At 43.9% G+C, this 14,625-nt stretch overlaps 1 protein-coding gene across 1 annotated transcript in view; it reads left to right on the top strand.

Annotated features, from left to right (window-relative positions):
- The window catches only part of LOC129709842 (exostosin-1-like), a 205,173-nt gene extending 194,885 nt beyond the window's left edge, over window positions 1-10,288 (top strand). The window contains exon 11 of the mRNA XM_055656455.1: window positions 9,384-10,288. Within this exon, the coding sequence (XP_055512430.1) occupies window positions 9,384-9,569 (186 nt within the window). The 3' untranslated portion in view covers window positions 9,570-10,288. The remainder of the gene's footprint in view (window positions 1-9,383) is intronic.
- Window positions 10,289-14,625: the final 4,337 nt, after the last annotated feature.

The raw sequence follows: 14,625 nt of genomic DNA, 5'->3' as shown, positions 1-14,625 counted from the left end.
ATATCCACGTAATGTGTGACTTTTTTATTCTAATGGACAAGATGGTTTTGTGTCCCTGGATAGTGAAACTTACCGAACTTACCGAATAGTACCGAATAGTGAAAGGCTTGGATAGAGTGGATGTGGAGAGGATGTTTCCACTAGTGGGAGAGTCTAGAACCAGGCAGAGGAGAGTATCTGGCAGGCAGAGGAGAGTATTAGTAGAGGGGAACTGATTGGGTCTCTGTTCAAGGAGGAACCAGAGGGCTTTGAGACCTTCCTAGTGGGTTCATGAATGGTTTTGATGGGCCTAGAAGATTCATAGAGCTGCACAGCATGGAACCTGGAACGTCAGCCCAACTCGTGCATGCTGATCAAGTTGCTTAACCGAGCAAGTCCCACTTGCCTGTTCCTGCCCACTATCCAAATGTTTCCTCGCTGTGTACCTGTCCAAGCATCTTTTAAATGTTGCAGTTGTAGCTACCTCTACCCACTTCCGCTGCAAGTTTGTTTCATATATGCACTACCGTCTGTGTGGAAAAAGTTGCCCTCGGGTCTCTTGAACCTTTCCTATCTCTGTCCCTGTAGAGATCTGCCTTTAAACACCCTGTACCAGCACTTCAGCCACACACTCATCTGCTCCATTCCTATTCCCAAGTGGCACTGGAAGTAATCCAGAGATTGCTATCGTCAAAGTCCTGCTTTTTAATCTGCAGCCCAATTCCCTAAGGTCCCATTGAAGGGTCACTTTATCTACCCGTGACATTGTTCGTCATAATTAATTGTTTCCGTGTCATAATTAATTGTTTCCGTGGCAAAAACGCACATAAAGTGATAACATTTTGGAAGCAGAAAGCTGTGGTCTGGAATGCATTTCCTGATGGAAACTGCTTCAGCGGTAATATACGGAGAACTGGACAATGGAGAATAAAGGTTCAGACAAAGGACAAATTTGGAGGAAAGGGCTCTGAGATCAGGTCAATAAAGCAATTTAGGTGCATAGTGTGGGAGGGAACTGCAGATGTTGGTTTACTCCCAGGATAAACAAAAAATGCTGGCGTAACTCAGCAGTCAGGCAGCATCTCTGGAGAGAAGAATGGGTGACATTGAAGGGTCTCGACCCGGAAGGTCACCCATTCCTTCTCTCCAGAGCTGGTGTCTATAAAGCAATTTAGGTAATGGTACCAGAGAATGATTAAAAATGGTAGACCTCGATAGTAATGTGCATGATGCACAAAAACACAATCAAGAACATTTGGTAAATTAGACAATTTGTATTTGACATTCATAAGTTGGACGAGCTGATAGCACAAATAGAGATAAATGGGTTTGATCTAATAGCAAATTTGGCGCAATGGCCAAGGGTATTAGTGGGTGAGATCAGAAATAACAACAAATCAAACAAGAGTTGGCATTGTTTGCTTGCCCACTAAAATGCTAAAGATCTACAGCATGAATCAGGAAGTATTGCCCCTGTCCCACTTAGGAAACCTGAACGGAAACCTCTGGAGACTTTGCGCACCACCCAAGGTTTCCGTGCCGTTCTCGGAGGTTTTTGTCAGTCTCCCCACCTGCTTCCACTACCTGCAACCTCCAGCAACCACCTGCAGCCTCCGGGAACCGCACGGAAACCTTGGGTGGGGCGCAAAGTCTCCAGAGGTTTCCGTTCAGGTTTCCTAAGTGGGACAGGGGCATAAAAAGAGTTTGCAGCAAAGATAATACAATACAACTGGGGTACTCAAATCTTCCTATAAATTGGACAAATCAAATCGGGGAAAAAAACATTTGGAAGAATAGTTCATATCAGGGACTTTTTCCTGGTATACTTTTTCCTGCCTTTTACCATTTAGGCCACTTTTGAGCTTGTCTCAAGTAATGTTCGCATTGATACAGATACAGTTTAGCTTATTATCACATGTACTGAGGTACAGTGAAAAGCTTTTGTTGCATTCCAAAAGATTATTACAAGGAAAGTGAGCATGCTTTGATTTTACATTCAGTTGGAAAGGGACAAGAATATAGATTTAAAAGTTCAGCCAATTACATTGTAATGAACATAAATTGTGAAATAACGTTCAAATATTTGCCTGTAGGTATTAAAAAAGCGAGCATTTAAAAAAAAATTCTACAGTTCACAACCAGCGCACATTCCACAGGAAATGTGATTTATCCGTGCCTAATTATAGTTTAAGAATCGTGGTGGACTCGAGGCTGAGATACCATTGCCGTTAGGGATAATATATTGAAGTTAGGCACAAAATGCTGGAGTAACCCAGCTCGACAGGCAGCAATCTCCTGAGAGAAGGAATGGGTGATGTTTCGGGTCGAGACCCTTCTTCAGGAATAATATATATCTTTGCTTTGGTAGAGTTTGAAGAATTGGTCTGAAATTTCAAAAAAACATTCAGGGAAAAGATAAAATGCCAGAGTAAATTAGCAGAAATATCAAAATAATTTTCAGAGTTTCTACATAAATGTGAAAAGAATTGGCCCTCCAGAGACGGAGGCTGGACAAATTATAACGTGGAACCAAGAACACTTCACGGCATTAAAGAAACATTTTGTATCCGCCTTCATTGCAAAAGCCAATAAATAGAGCACAGGTTCAGCTAATAGTAACGAGCAACAGAGGAATTGATATTACTAAAGAGAAAATATTGGTTAAAAAAAATTTATGAAACCAATAGGCAACAAATCCCCAGAACAAGACAGCCTGTACTGGAGGTGGCTCAAGAGATTGTGGATTCATTCTTTAGTGAGGTGGATGGGGCAGATGGAACGAGGATGGGGAGGGGATGAGAGGCAAAATGGAGGCAGCAAAGGAAGAAACCCATCCAACAACAGAAACCTGCCCCTTATTTTTAAAGTACAAATGTTGTCAACTTTAATCCTACTGCACCCACATGGTAATACTTCTTCTGTCACCTATCAATTCCTTGCTAAATGTTAAAACCACCAATTTAAATTACCCCTTTAATCTTCTATATTATAAACAATACTGCCATTACCTTGTGTACTCTTTCCTCATAAATAGACAATAGACAATAGGTGCAGATGTAGGCCATTCAGCCCTTCGAGCCAGCACCGCCATTCAATGTGATCATGGTTGATCATCCCCAATCAGTACCCCGTTCCTGCCTTCTCCCCATATCCCCTGACTGCGCTATCTTTAAGAGCCCTATCTAGCTCTCTCTTGAAAGTATCCAGACAACTTTCTGGATTGTCTCCACCGCCCTCTAAGGCAGAGAATTCCACAGACTCCACAGACTCACAACTCTCTGTGAGAAAAAGTGTTTCCTCGTCTCCGTTCGAAATGGCTTACCCCTTATTCTTAAACTGTGGCCCCTGGTTCTGGACTCTAAATGTAAAAAGAATTACAAATCCCTTTAAAAGGAACCCCTGGGTGTAGTCATATTGTGTAGTCACCTGATTGCTAACATGAAACTTGAACTTAGTGACACTGAAAGGGGATGAGGAGTAATGTTGGATGTGAGCCAAACGACCAGCCGGGATGTCAAACAGATATAATTACAAGGAATACATCGTTAGAATTGGATTCCAGCAATTAGTGTTGGGACCGCGATTCTACCACTGAATAATGATAGCATCACGGCAATATTCGTGTGATAAGCTGAGCCGCTGTCTATTCTGCCATGATCAATAAACACTGGTGATTAATGTAGTGTGATGCCGATTACAGAAGTTGGGCCAAAAACATTTTGTTGACATCAGCAGCTACTTGTGAAAAATGGGCAATGTGTAATATTTATGTCATTACACCGGCAATTCTTGATTAAAATTCTCCAACTAGTACGTCCCTTTTCCATTGTTGATCGCACTAGTCTAGCTCGTATATCATTTCACGTCATTGATTTTAAACTTTGTTCTTTGATTCAAGAGCCATTTTATATTAAAATAAAACACAACACAGATCAAAGTTAAGCTCCCCTGATAATTAGGTTGAAAGTAATTGTGGGGAAATATAGTCAGAGTTGTAGGAGGAACAGGCCATTCAGCCCACCACATCCATGCTGGCCTTCTATGCCCTTCCACCCTCATTATATTTACCTGCATTAGGTCTGTATCCTTCTGTGTCCTGCTTAGTCAAATGCCTCTTAAATGTAGTGATTGTATCCCATTCCACCACCTCCTCTGACAGAGAGTTTCGGTTTTCATCCACTCAGTAAAAAATCAAAATCTCCTCAAAACCCCTTTAAAACTCCTCAATTGCTCTCTGGATTCTGATATGCCTACCATAGGAGGCATCTTCTGACTATCTACGCCTCTTATAATTTTATATACCTCTTTAAGGGTATTCATCAGCTTATCTCTGGATTTGACATTTCCAGGGCTCTCCTGGTCAAGCTTACACCTTCACATTCCTTGAACTTGAACTCATTCAAAACTTTGCCACCCACTTCTAACTCGGGCCGAGTCCTAATAAGCCGTTCCCCATTTGGTTGCTGACCTGTCTGGCAGCTTTTCCCATTTACAGTTGTCATCCCTCCATTGTATCACACCTTCCTACCACCTTAACCATCTCCAGCAATTTAACCATTAAGAAATCTGCAAAATCCAATTCTGGACTTCTACACAGCCCTGACCTCTGCTCCTCCACTATTGAACCTTCAGGTCAATGCCACTGAAATTATCCTCACTTACCCTCCACGTATCCCCATTCCCTCTCGTGTGATGGTTCTTAATGTGTGCGGACGTGGCGTCGAAGGACGAGAAGCCCTTCGTGTGGCTGCATGGGGGAGACGAGGCGGAGGGCGGGAGAGTGGGGGCTGTCCCGAGGGATGCGCCCCTTCTGCCGCTTACAACGTGGTGCTCGGGTTCAGAGTGCCCAGTCACTGATGGCTTGTGTGTGGGAAAATGACCCCCACCCTCCCGTCTCCATCGGCCAGTGATCTGATGGATGCGGGGGGGTCTGGACCAATTGCTGACAAGTCCTGCGCCCCCCCCCCCCCCCCCCCCCCCCCCCCCCCCCCCCCCGGCGACGACATGTCAGTTATTTGACTTTTCAGCAGAGCCGCTATTCGGTCAGTTGGCTTGCAGGCGAGTTGGCGTTTCGGCAGAGTGGCCTTTCGGTTAGTTGCCTTTTAGGCGACCCACCCTTTCAGTTAGTTGGCGTTTTGGCTTCGTTTCCTTTCGGTTATTTGGCTTCCACTTCTTTGCTTCGGCTGCTCGTCCTTCGACGCCACGTCCGGGCACCGGTTCTTAAAGCCTCCCTCTTTGACCAAACCTTTGGTCAACCAGGCCTTGTGTCAGAGAAGTTTGACACAGGCACATAGACAAATATTGAAATACATAAATGATCAAAAGCCAATTCAAAAACTTTAAAGGGGCATTTTAAAAGGAGAGCGAGGGAGACAAAGATGCTCGAGGATAAATCTCAATGTTTGAATCTTGGCAATTAAGGCATGTCACCCAATGATAGAGCAAAATAAAGCAGTGTTGTGCAAGAAGGCAGAATTAGGAGTGGGTGAGCTAGGTGAGGCAAGGTCGGAAGAGATTTAAGGAAGGGAGGGGCAATACCAGAGAGTGACTAGGATCGATAAGATACATCATGCCAGGCTACTTGCATTTCCATTATTTTTGTTTGTTGGCTGCAACCTTCCCCCCCTCCCCATCGACGAACTGTACACTGCAAGGGCCAGTAAGATCATCTCTGACCCCTCTCTCCCTGGCCACAAACTCTTTGAAGCACTTCGCTCTGGAAGGCGACTCCAGACTGTCAAAGCCTCCACAGCCAGACACAAAAACAGCTCTTTTTCCACGCGCAGTTGCTCTACTCTACAACCAAAAGACTGTAGCCTCCTTTTGCTCTGGTATTTTATTTAATCCTCCACATGTTTAAATTATAATGTTTTATTCTTAAATGTCTACTGTATATCGTGTTGCTACTTGCAAGCAAAGCACCGAGGCAAATTCCTTGAAGGTCTACATACATGGCTAATAAAATGTATTCAATTCAAAGATCCCATGCAGGTTTGGGTGAAAACATCCGAGAAAGGAAGGTACAAGCCAGGAATTTCATGGCTGGAAAGGACACACAGTGTCAGAGTAACTCAGCGGGTCAGGCAGCATCTTTGGAGAACATGGGGATAAGTGACATATTGTGGGAAAGAAAACTGGGAGAGAGGAGGGACAGGACAAAGTGTGGCAGATAATAGGTGAACGCAGGCAAGGGGGGGGGGTTGATAACTAGATAGTTGGAACAAGGGCCTGAGGTTAAAGTAGACGGCGCTAGACAAAGAGATTGAATAGTTGCAAATTGTGAAGCCAGAGGAGGGAATGTGGGGGAAGGGGAGAAATAGGTTCCCTGTGGCGGGGAGTTCAAATGCTTAGCAACTGGGAGATCCAGCAGGCTTTCCACCACCACATTTGCCGAGGAGGTAGTTGAGGCAGGGAGTATCGCAAGGTTGAAGAAGCATATTAGACAGGTACATGGATAGGACAGGTTTAGAGGGATATGGGCCAAACATAGGCAAGTGGGACCAGTGTAGATGGGACTGGTTGGTCAGTGTGGGCATGTTGGGCCGAAGTGCTTGTTTCCACACTGTGTGGCTCGGACTATTTAAATGATCAGGTCTACAAGTGTCCAGAACAGTGGGGAATTTAAAGCCATGGCCTCTGTGTTTTAAGCAGCTTTCCCAAAGGGCATCCTCTCGCTTTCAATCATCAACTAATGTAGATGTCAGCTGTGGCTCAGTGGATAACACTGTCACCTTAAGATTCGCAAGCTCGTGGCTTCATCCTACCCCCAAAGACCTCACGTAATTGAAGTCTACAAATCGAATGGAATACAGACCTGTCACTGTGCCTCCGTTGACATGAGACATAAAGCGAGGATTCCGTCTGTCCAATCAGCTAAAATACTTCACGTGCTGACAGGAAGAATGATGATGAAGAGAGAGACTGAAGGCAGGAAATGGGATAAGGGGATACTTTCCCAGACATGCCGTCTCGTGCTTCCTCCCTTGGAATAGGAGAGGGCGTACTTAGCGGCCACTTCACGAGTTTAGCATTTCATCCCTGCCTTCCTCCCCTCGTTGAGACCAAATGGGTGGAATCAGTTTTCAAGACGCTACCCGATCATTCATTTTATTCGCCGTGCAGCTGGCACTTGGATTGATTTTCCTCCTTGATCCTGTAGGCAGACCCCGTGAGATTTAGACCCCATCGTTCATGGGTTGAACCAACTCTGACAACCAACGATCAATGATGAGCCCACCGCGGTCAGAAGGTTTAGGGAATCGTGCTACTGCCCCTTGTCTACAATAAATTATTGATTAACTCCTGCTGAATAATTTAGAGGCAGTAATTCTAGTAATGACTAAAGTAAATGAATTCCAAAAAGCTGCGCCTTTAGCATTATCCAGATGACAGAATTTACGCAACAGGATACACACGAGCTGCCGTGATGCAGCTGCCGCGTATCAGAGTATTTTTACTTAAATGCGACCGGTTTTGAAATTATTGGTTGTGTTATTCAGCCTTTCATCACTCCCACTGGAACGTTCAGCTCTATTTTATGCAACACAATTTCATAATTGCATTATCTGCTGAGATGGGAAGTCCCAAAAGATACACCACAGAGCTCCTTTACTGTGGAGCAGGTATCATGTATCGTGAGTCTTTAGACTTTAGAAATGCAGCATGGAAACAGGCCCTTCAGCCCGCCGAGTGCGTGCCGACCAGCGATCACCCCGTACAGTTGCATTATTCTACACACACTAGGGACATTTGACAATTTTACCAAAGCCAATTAACCTCAGAGGGCAGTGGAGGCAGGTTCTCTGGATGCTTTCAAGAGAGAGCTAGATAGAGCTCTTAAAAATAGGGGGGTCAGGGGATATGGGGAGAAGGCAGGAACGGGGTACTGATTGGGGATGATCAGCCATGATCACATTGAATGGCGGTGCTGGCTCGAAGGGCCAAATGGCCTACTGCTGCACTATTGTCTATTGTCTAACCTACAAACCTGTACGTCTTTGGAGTGTGGGAGGAAACTGGGGCACCCGGACAAACCCCACGCAGGACACAAGGAGGAGGTACAGACAGCACCCGTAGCCAGGATTGTACCCCGGTCTCTGGCGCTGCGAGGCAGCAACTCTACCGCTGCGCCACTTTGAATCCTCCATGCACTTTTCCACTCAGTTGCAACTTGCAGCACAAGTCACAGGATATTTAAGAGAACATTGTGGTGAGGGCAACGGGAAGCTTGGCCCAACTGTGTTGGCTTTTTAACCCCTGAAATGTCAGGTTTGAGAAAAAGGTACAGAAAAACCCAGAATGAGACGAAAACACAAGCGTAACGCTTGAACTGGGACAGAGAAATGAGAGAAAGGGAGTGAGATGAGAGTGGGGGGTGTGGGTTCTCTCAAGATGCCATCAAGAGAATGGCAGAGATTAGGATGTTGAAGATATTAACGGCTACTGGATACTAGAGGAAACTGTGGATGGATAATAAGGACTGGAAATTAAAATGAGTGTGAGAGAAGGATTGAGGGCCTGAATAATTCACACTCTTTCTAACTTATCCTGGAAATTAGTTCCATCAGAACCCAGTTCTGCATAAAAATAATTCAACCCTGATTAGATGTCATATTGATATAGCAACGGTTATAATTCCACTTAATTAAAGAACTTAGAATGGGTCAGAAGGTACACAAAAATGCTGGAGAAACTCAGCGGGTGCAGCAGCATCTATAGAGCAAAGGAAGTGGGTGACGTTTCGGGCCGAAACCCTTCTTCAGACTGAATGGGTCGGCACAGGAACAAGCCCTGTGGCCACCTTGCCTGCACTGACCATTATATTAATTTAAACTATACACCCACTATACACGCACATAGTCAACATCCCTCCATTCCCTGCTTGTTCACGTACATATATATATATATCTTTCTATTATTCTATGTTCGCTCTTCTGGGTGAGATGCTAACTGCATTTCGTTGTCTCTGTACTGTACACTGCACAATGACAATATAGATTGAATCTGAATCTGAATCTGATGTACATGGCTGAAAGGCCTTTTAAACATAGCTATTGAGACCCGGGTTCGATCCTGTTTGTGCAAAGTTGATACGTTCTCCCTGTGACCGCGTGGGATTTCTCCCGGTGCTCCGCTTTCCTCCCACATTCCAAAGACGTGCAGGTTTGTAGGTTGACTGGCTTCAGTGAATTGCCCCTCGCGTGTAGGAAGCGAAAACTAGTGTGAATGGTTGATCAACGATCGGCGCGGAGACGGTGGGCCAAAGTGCCCGTTCCTGCTTTGTACCTCTAAACCAAACTACACAATAAAGGAATTTGATCCCATCGCTTGCTGCAATATTTGTGTTTATACGTTACCTATTCTGACTTGTTTCTTTTTTTTTTTCATTTTCCCCAATCACACAGGGGTTGAAGAGTACTCTCTGGGCCAATCCAGACCATTTCACACAGAGACAGAACTGTATTAACACATTTGCCAGCTGGTTTGGCGCCATGCCCCTCGTACAATCACAGCTCCGACTCGACCCCGTCTTGTTCAAAGATCAAGTTTCCATTCTTCGAAAGAAGTACCGTGATATCGAGAGACCATGAAGGCAACACTGCGAACATTGGCCAAGGCACACAAACGGACAAGACATGAAAGAGCAGATCAATGTCTGGTGTCCCTTTCTTAAATCTTTGAGACAATCTTCTGCACAGCCTATAAGAAGAGGCCAACTGACTTTATTTTTTAAAATCACTGTTATTTACTACAACACAATCCATGTGGAATCATTTTTTTTTAAATGTGATCTCTAAACTGTGACAATTTTTGATAGAGGTTTCAGAGAAGTGACCCATCTCCTCCCAGACCTGTTTAAGAATGCAAGACTGTACTTCAGCCAATTCAAACAGAAAGAGGACCCGTTCTTTACAGTTGCTTATCGTATAAATACCTTTCAAAGATGAGTGTCTGATATTTGACAGCTTGTTCCATCAGCAAGCGATGGATGGATTATCCAAGAAACTCAGTGGGCACACAACCGTTTCTATAATTTCATTCTTTTTATTGTAAAACCTACTGGAAAGAGTGCCATGCCACTCCCACCCACACAAGTCTTGGTTCTGGCCCAAAGTTGTTGGCTGGAGAAAGTGTGTCCCTGTTGTGATCATGTCATAGCTAGTTCGGCACATGACTGTTTACATGAAGATTCAGTGAGTTGGCTTTAATGTATAATTATTCACCATTAAAGAAAATAATGCAGTTCAAAATGAAAAATGCATGTTCTGCTGCCCACCGGATTATGTTGTATTAAATTACATTTTGTCCAATTGTGTCACCTTGCATGGAATCATTTAGCACAGTCCTTTCAATCTGCTTCCAATTCACGATGGCACTGGAATTGGGCAGCTTTGAGGGAATCCATTTGCCCAAAAAAGTCAATTCCAGCAGCTATGAAATTAAGCCCCTTCTGCCTCTATCCCTCTACCCTTACGATTTTTTGAAAATAATATTGATTCAAGTTAGACACAAAATGCTGGAGTAACTCAGCAGGACAGGCAGCATCTTTGGAGAGAAGGAATGGGGGACATTTCGGGTTGAGAACCTTCTTCACCCAATCCTTCTCTCCAGAGATGCTGCCTGTCCCACTGATTTACTCCAGCATTTTGTGTCTATCTTCAATTTAAACCAGGTTTGCAGTTCTTTCCTACACAATTATTCAAGTCATATCAAGCACTGTTTATGAATTTGCTTTCACCACTAGTTTCAGACAGCACATTCCAGATTGTTCAGTTCAGTTTAGTTTATTGTCACATGTACCAAGGTACAGTGAAAAGCTTTTGTTGCATGCTAACCAGTCAGCGGAAAGACAATACATGATTACAAATTTATACTGTATACATGATAAAGGAATAACGTTTAGTGCAAGGTAACGGCAATGGAGTCTGGTCAAAGATAGACCGAAGGTCACCAATGAGGTAGATAGTAGTTCAGCTCTGCTCTCTCCTTGTGGTGCAATAATTCATTGGTTGATAACAGCTGGGAAGAAACTGTCCCTGAATCTGGAAGTGTGCATTTTCACACTTTTTTTCCTTTTGTATGATAAGCGGGGGAGAAGAAACAGTGGCCAGCGTGCGACTTGCCGCAGCGTGAGGTATGAATGGAGTCAATGGAAGGGAGGTTGGTTGGCGTTATGGTCTGGGCTGCGTCCACAATTCACTGCAATTTCTCGTGGTCTTGGATGGAGCTGTACCCAAACCAAGCTGTGATGCATCCTGATAAAACACCATCGAGGGCGCATCTGTAGAAGTTGGTGAGAGTTGTTGGGGACATGCCCAACTTCCCTAAGCCTTCTAAGGAAGTAGAGTAGTGTGATTTCTTGGTCATCGCTTTGGCATGGGTGGTCGAGGAGAAGCTGTTGGTGATATTGAATCCTAGGAATTTTCAACCAACCCTACTTTGGCTCCTTCAATGCAAACTAATTGTAAACTCTCTTGGTGAGAGGACAGAAATACTCCTCTCCTTTCTGGTTCTTCCAGTAATTAATATGCCAATTAGCCTTGTAACAGATAAACATAAAAGCTTTGGAAATCCTTTGTGTAAATTAAGCATATTTGACACTTCATATGCTTGTCTGAAATTACAATTGCATTGGTTCTGCTGAGCTAATTTATTTGAAAGGAAACAGATTAATGATGCTTAGAAGAGTAAAAAAATATACATGATATATTGAGTGTTCTTACACTGGTGTTCATGTACTACAAATTCAATGCAGAGATGGAAAATATTTAATATTTACAGATATTGAATTGAATGATACAGCATGGAAACATACCCTTTGGCACACCGAGTCCACGCCAGCCATCGATCGCACGTTCATACTAGTTCTATGTTATCCTACTTTCCCATCCACTCCCTACATTTTAAGAGATTTTTTTTAACAAGGCCAATTAGCCTACAAACCCACGCATCTTTGGGATGTGGGAGGAGACCTACATGGACATGGGGAGTGGGTACAAACTCCACAAAGAGAGCACCAGAGGTCAGAATCGAACCACAGTCTCGAGCGCTGTGAAGCAGCAGCTCAACCAGCTGCGACACCAAACAATCCACTTAATCTACATGCAGTCAACCCTTATCTCAGGCAATCCACTCCAAAGATTGGCTTGGTATAATTGTAAATTGTCTCTAGTGTGTGTAGGATAGTGTTCGTGTACGGGGATCAATGGTCGGTGCGGACTCGCTGGGTCGAAGGGCCTGTTTCCGCGCTGTACCTTTAAACTAAACTAAACCATCTCTTATCCGTTTTGTGCTTTGTACGCAATTAGCACACAGCTGCACATTAATATTCCACCTCATGTTTTTCTGCATACAATCCTCTTACATTGCCTCACAATTTGTTTTCTCATTCTGACACATTTATTGTGCCATGTTGCAACAAACCTTCCTGCGACGTCTTTATTGAGTGTTCATTTTTTGTCCGTTCCACTGATGATTGTGAGATTATTCTGTCACTTTCTTCTTGGTGTGAATCAGACAACAACAAAAAAAACACTTTGGGTTGATTAGAGTTGTAGTCACACTGCACAGAAACAGGCCCTTCGGCCCAACTTGTCCGCGCCGAATAACATTTGAGTATAGAAGCTGGGATGTAATGTTAAAATTGTACAAGGCATTGGTGAGACCAATTCTGGAGTATGGTGTACAATTTTGGTCACCCAATTATAGGAAGGATGTCAACAAAATAGAGAGAGCACAGAGGAGATTTACTAGAATGTTGCCTGGGTTTTCAACAACTAAGTTACAGAGATAGGTTGAATAGGTTAGGTCTTTATTCTCTGGAGCGCAGAAGGTTAAGGGGGGACCTGATAGAGGTCTTTAAAATGATGAGAGGGATAGACAGAGTTGATGTGGACAAGCTTTTCCCTTTGAGAATAGGGAAGATTCAAACAAGAGGACATGACTTCAGAATTAAGGGACAGAAGTTTAGGGGTAATATGAGGGGGAACTTCTTTACGCAGAGAGTGGTGGCGGTGTGGAATGAGCTCGCAGTGGAAGTGGTGGAGGCAGGTTCATTGGTATCATTTAAAAATAAATTGGATAGGCATATGGATGAGAAGGGAATGGAGGGTTATGGTAGGAGTGCAGGCAGGTGGGACTAAGGGGGAAAAAAAAATTTGTTCGGCATGGACTTGTAGGGCCGAGATGGCCTGTTTCCGTGCTGTAATTGTTATATGGTTATATGGTTACATGCCCAAACAACTCGTCCCACCTGCCTGTGTTTAGCCCATATCCCTCTAAACCCACACCATTCAGGTACTTGTCCAAATATCTTCTAAACATTGTGATAGCACCTGGCTCAACTACGTCTCGGAGTACTGATTGTGGATGATCAGCCATTGAATGGCGGTGCTGGCTCGAAGGGCCGAATAGCCTACTCCTGCACCTATTGTCTATTGTCTATTGTCTATTGCCTCCAGCAGCTTATTCCATACACCTACTTCCCATGTGTAAAAATGTTGCCGCTCGAGTTCCTATTAAATCTTTTCCCCCTCATCTCAAACCTATATCTTCTAGTTTTTGATTCCCCTAAAATCACTCCCCACGCAAATATCAACAGGACAGACATGTCAGTGAGGTTTAATCTGCAGCTCCAAACCTGAGAGTATGGGCTAACCCAAAATGATGAACACAAGTGGCAAATTCGATCATGAGAACCAAAAAATAAATTATAGCAGATGCTGGAAATCTGAAATAAAAGATAAATTGTTCCAGATCTTCAGCAAATCTAGCAGAGAATAACATTCTAACGCGGTTAATGACCATTCATCAAAATGTGCAACATTCGGGAATTAGTAGAATGGTGATTCCAGGACAAGGGGTCACAGCTTAAGGATAAGGGGGAATCCTTTAAAACCGAGATGAGAAGAACTTTTTTCACACAGAGAGTGGTGAATCTCTGGAACTCTCTGCCGCAGAGGGTAGTCGAGGCCAGTTCATTGGCTATATGTAAGAGGGAGTTAGATGTGGCTAAGGGGATCAGAGGATATGGAGAGAAGGCAGGTACGGGATACTGAGTTGGATGATCAGCCATGATCATATTGAATGGCGGTGCAGGCTCGAAGGGCCGAATGGCCTACTCCTGCACCTAATTTCTATGTTTCTATGGTGGAGGAGAGGAGAGGATAATGAGAAGAGTGGAAGACAGGAAGACATTTGATGACCAAAGGGATGTTGGCAAAGACAAGAAACAAAAGCGTGTCAAGAAGAGGTGTACATCTTTTGTTTTATGCCTGTGCTCCCCTTTACGTCACAACTTCATTATTTTGACACTAATTATCTTGATCACAAGCTTGTTGTTACATGTGTTCATCATATTGCCACACTGATCTGTTTTGTAGTAAATGCCTACTATGTTCTGTGTGCTGAAGCAAAGCAAGAATTTCATTGTCCTATCAGGAACACGTGACAATAAACTCACTTGAACTTGAACTTGAACATTTTGGGTTAACCCCTGCTCTCAGGTCTAGAGCTGCAAATTAGACCTCATTGACATGTCTACCCTGCGGACATTTGCATCATTGCCTGAGCTGTAGGGAGAAGTTGAGCAGGCTAGGGTGTTGTTCCTTGGAGCACAGGAGGATTGGGGATAATCTTATAGAGGTG

The sequence above is a fragment of the Leucoraja erinacea genome, chromosome 26 (genome assembly GCF_028641065.1).
Source record: "Leucoraja erinacea ecotype New England chromosome 26, Leri_hhj_1, whole genome shotgun sequence".
NCBI classification, from domain to species: Eukaryota; Metazoa; Chordata; class Chondrichthyes; order Rajiformes; family Rajidae; genus Leucoraja; species Leucoraja erinaceus.
The sequence above is the reverse complement of the archived record's forward strand: the minus strand, read 5'-3'. Positions and strand labels throughout refer to the sequence as shown.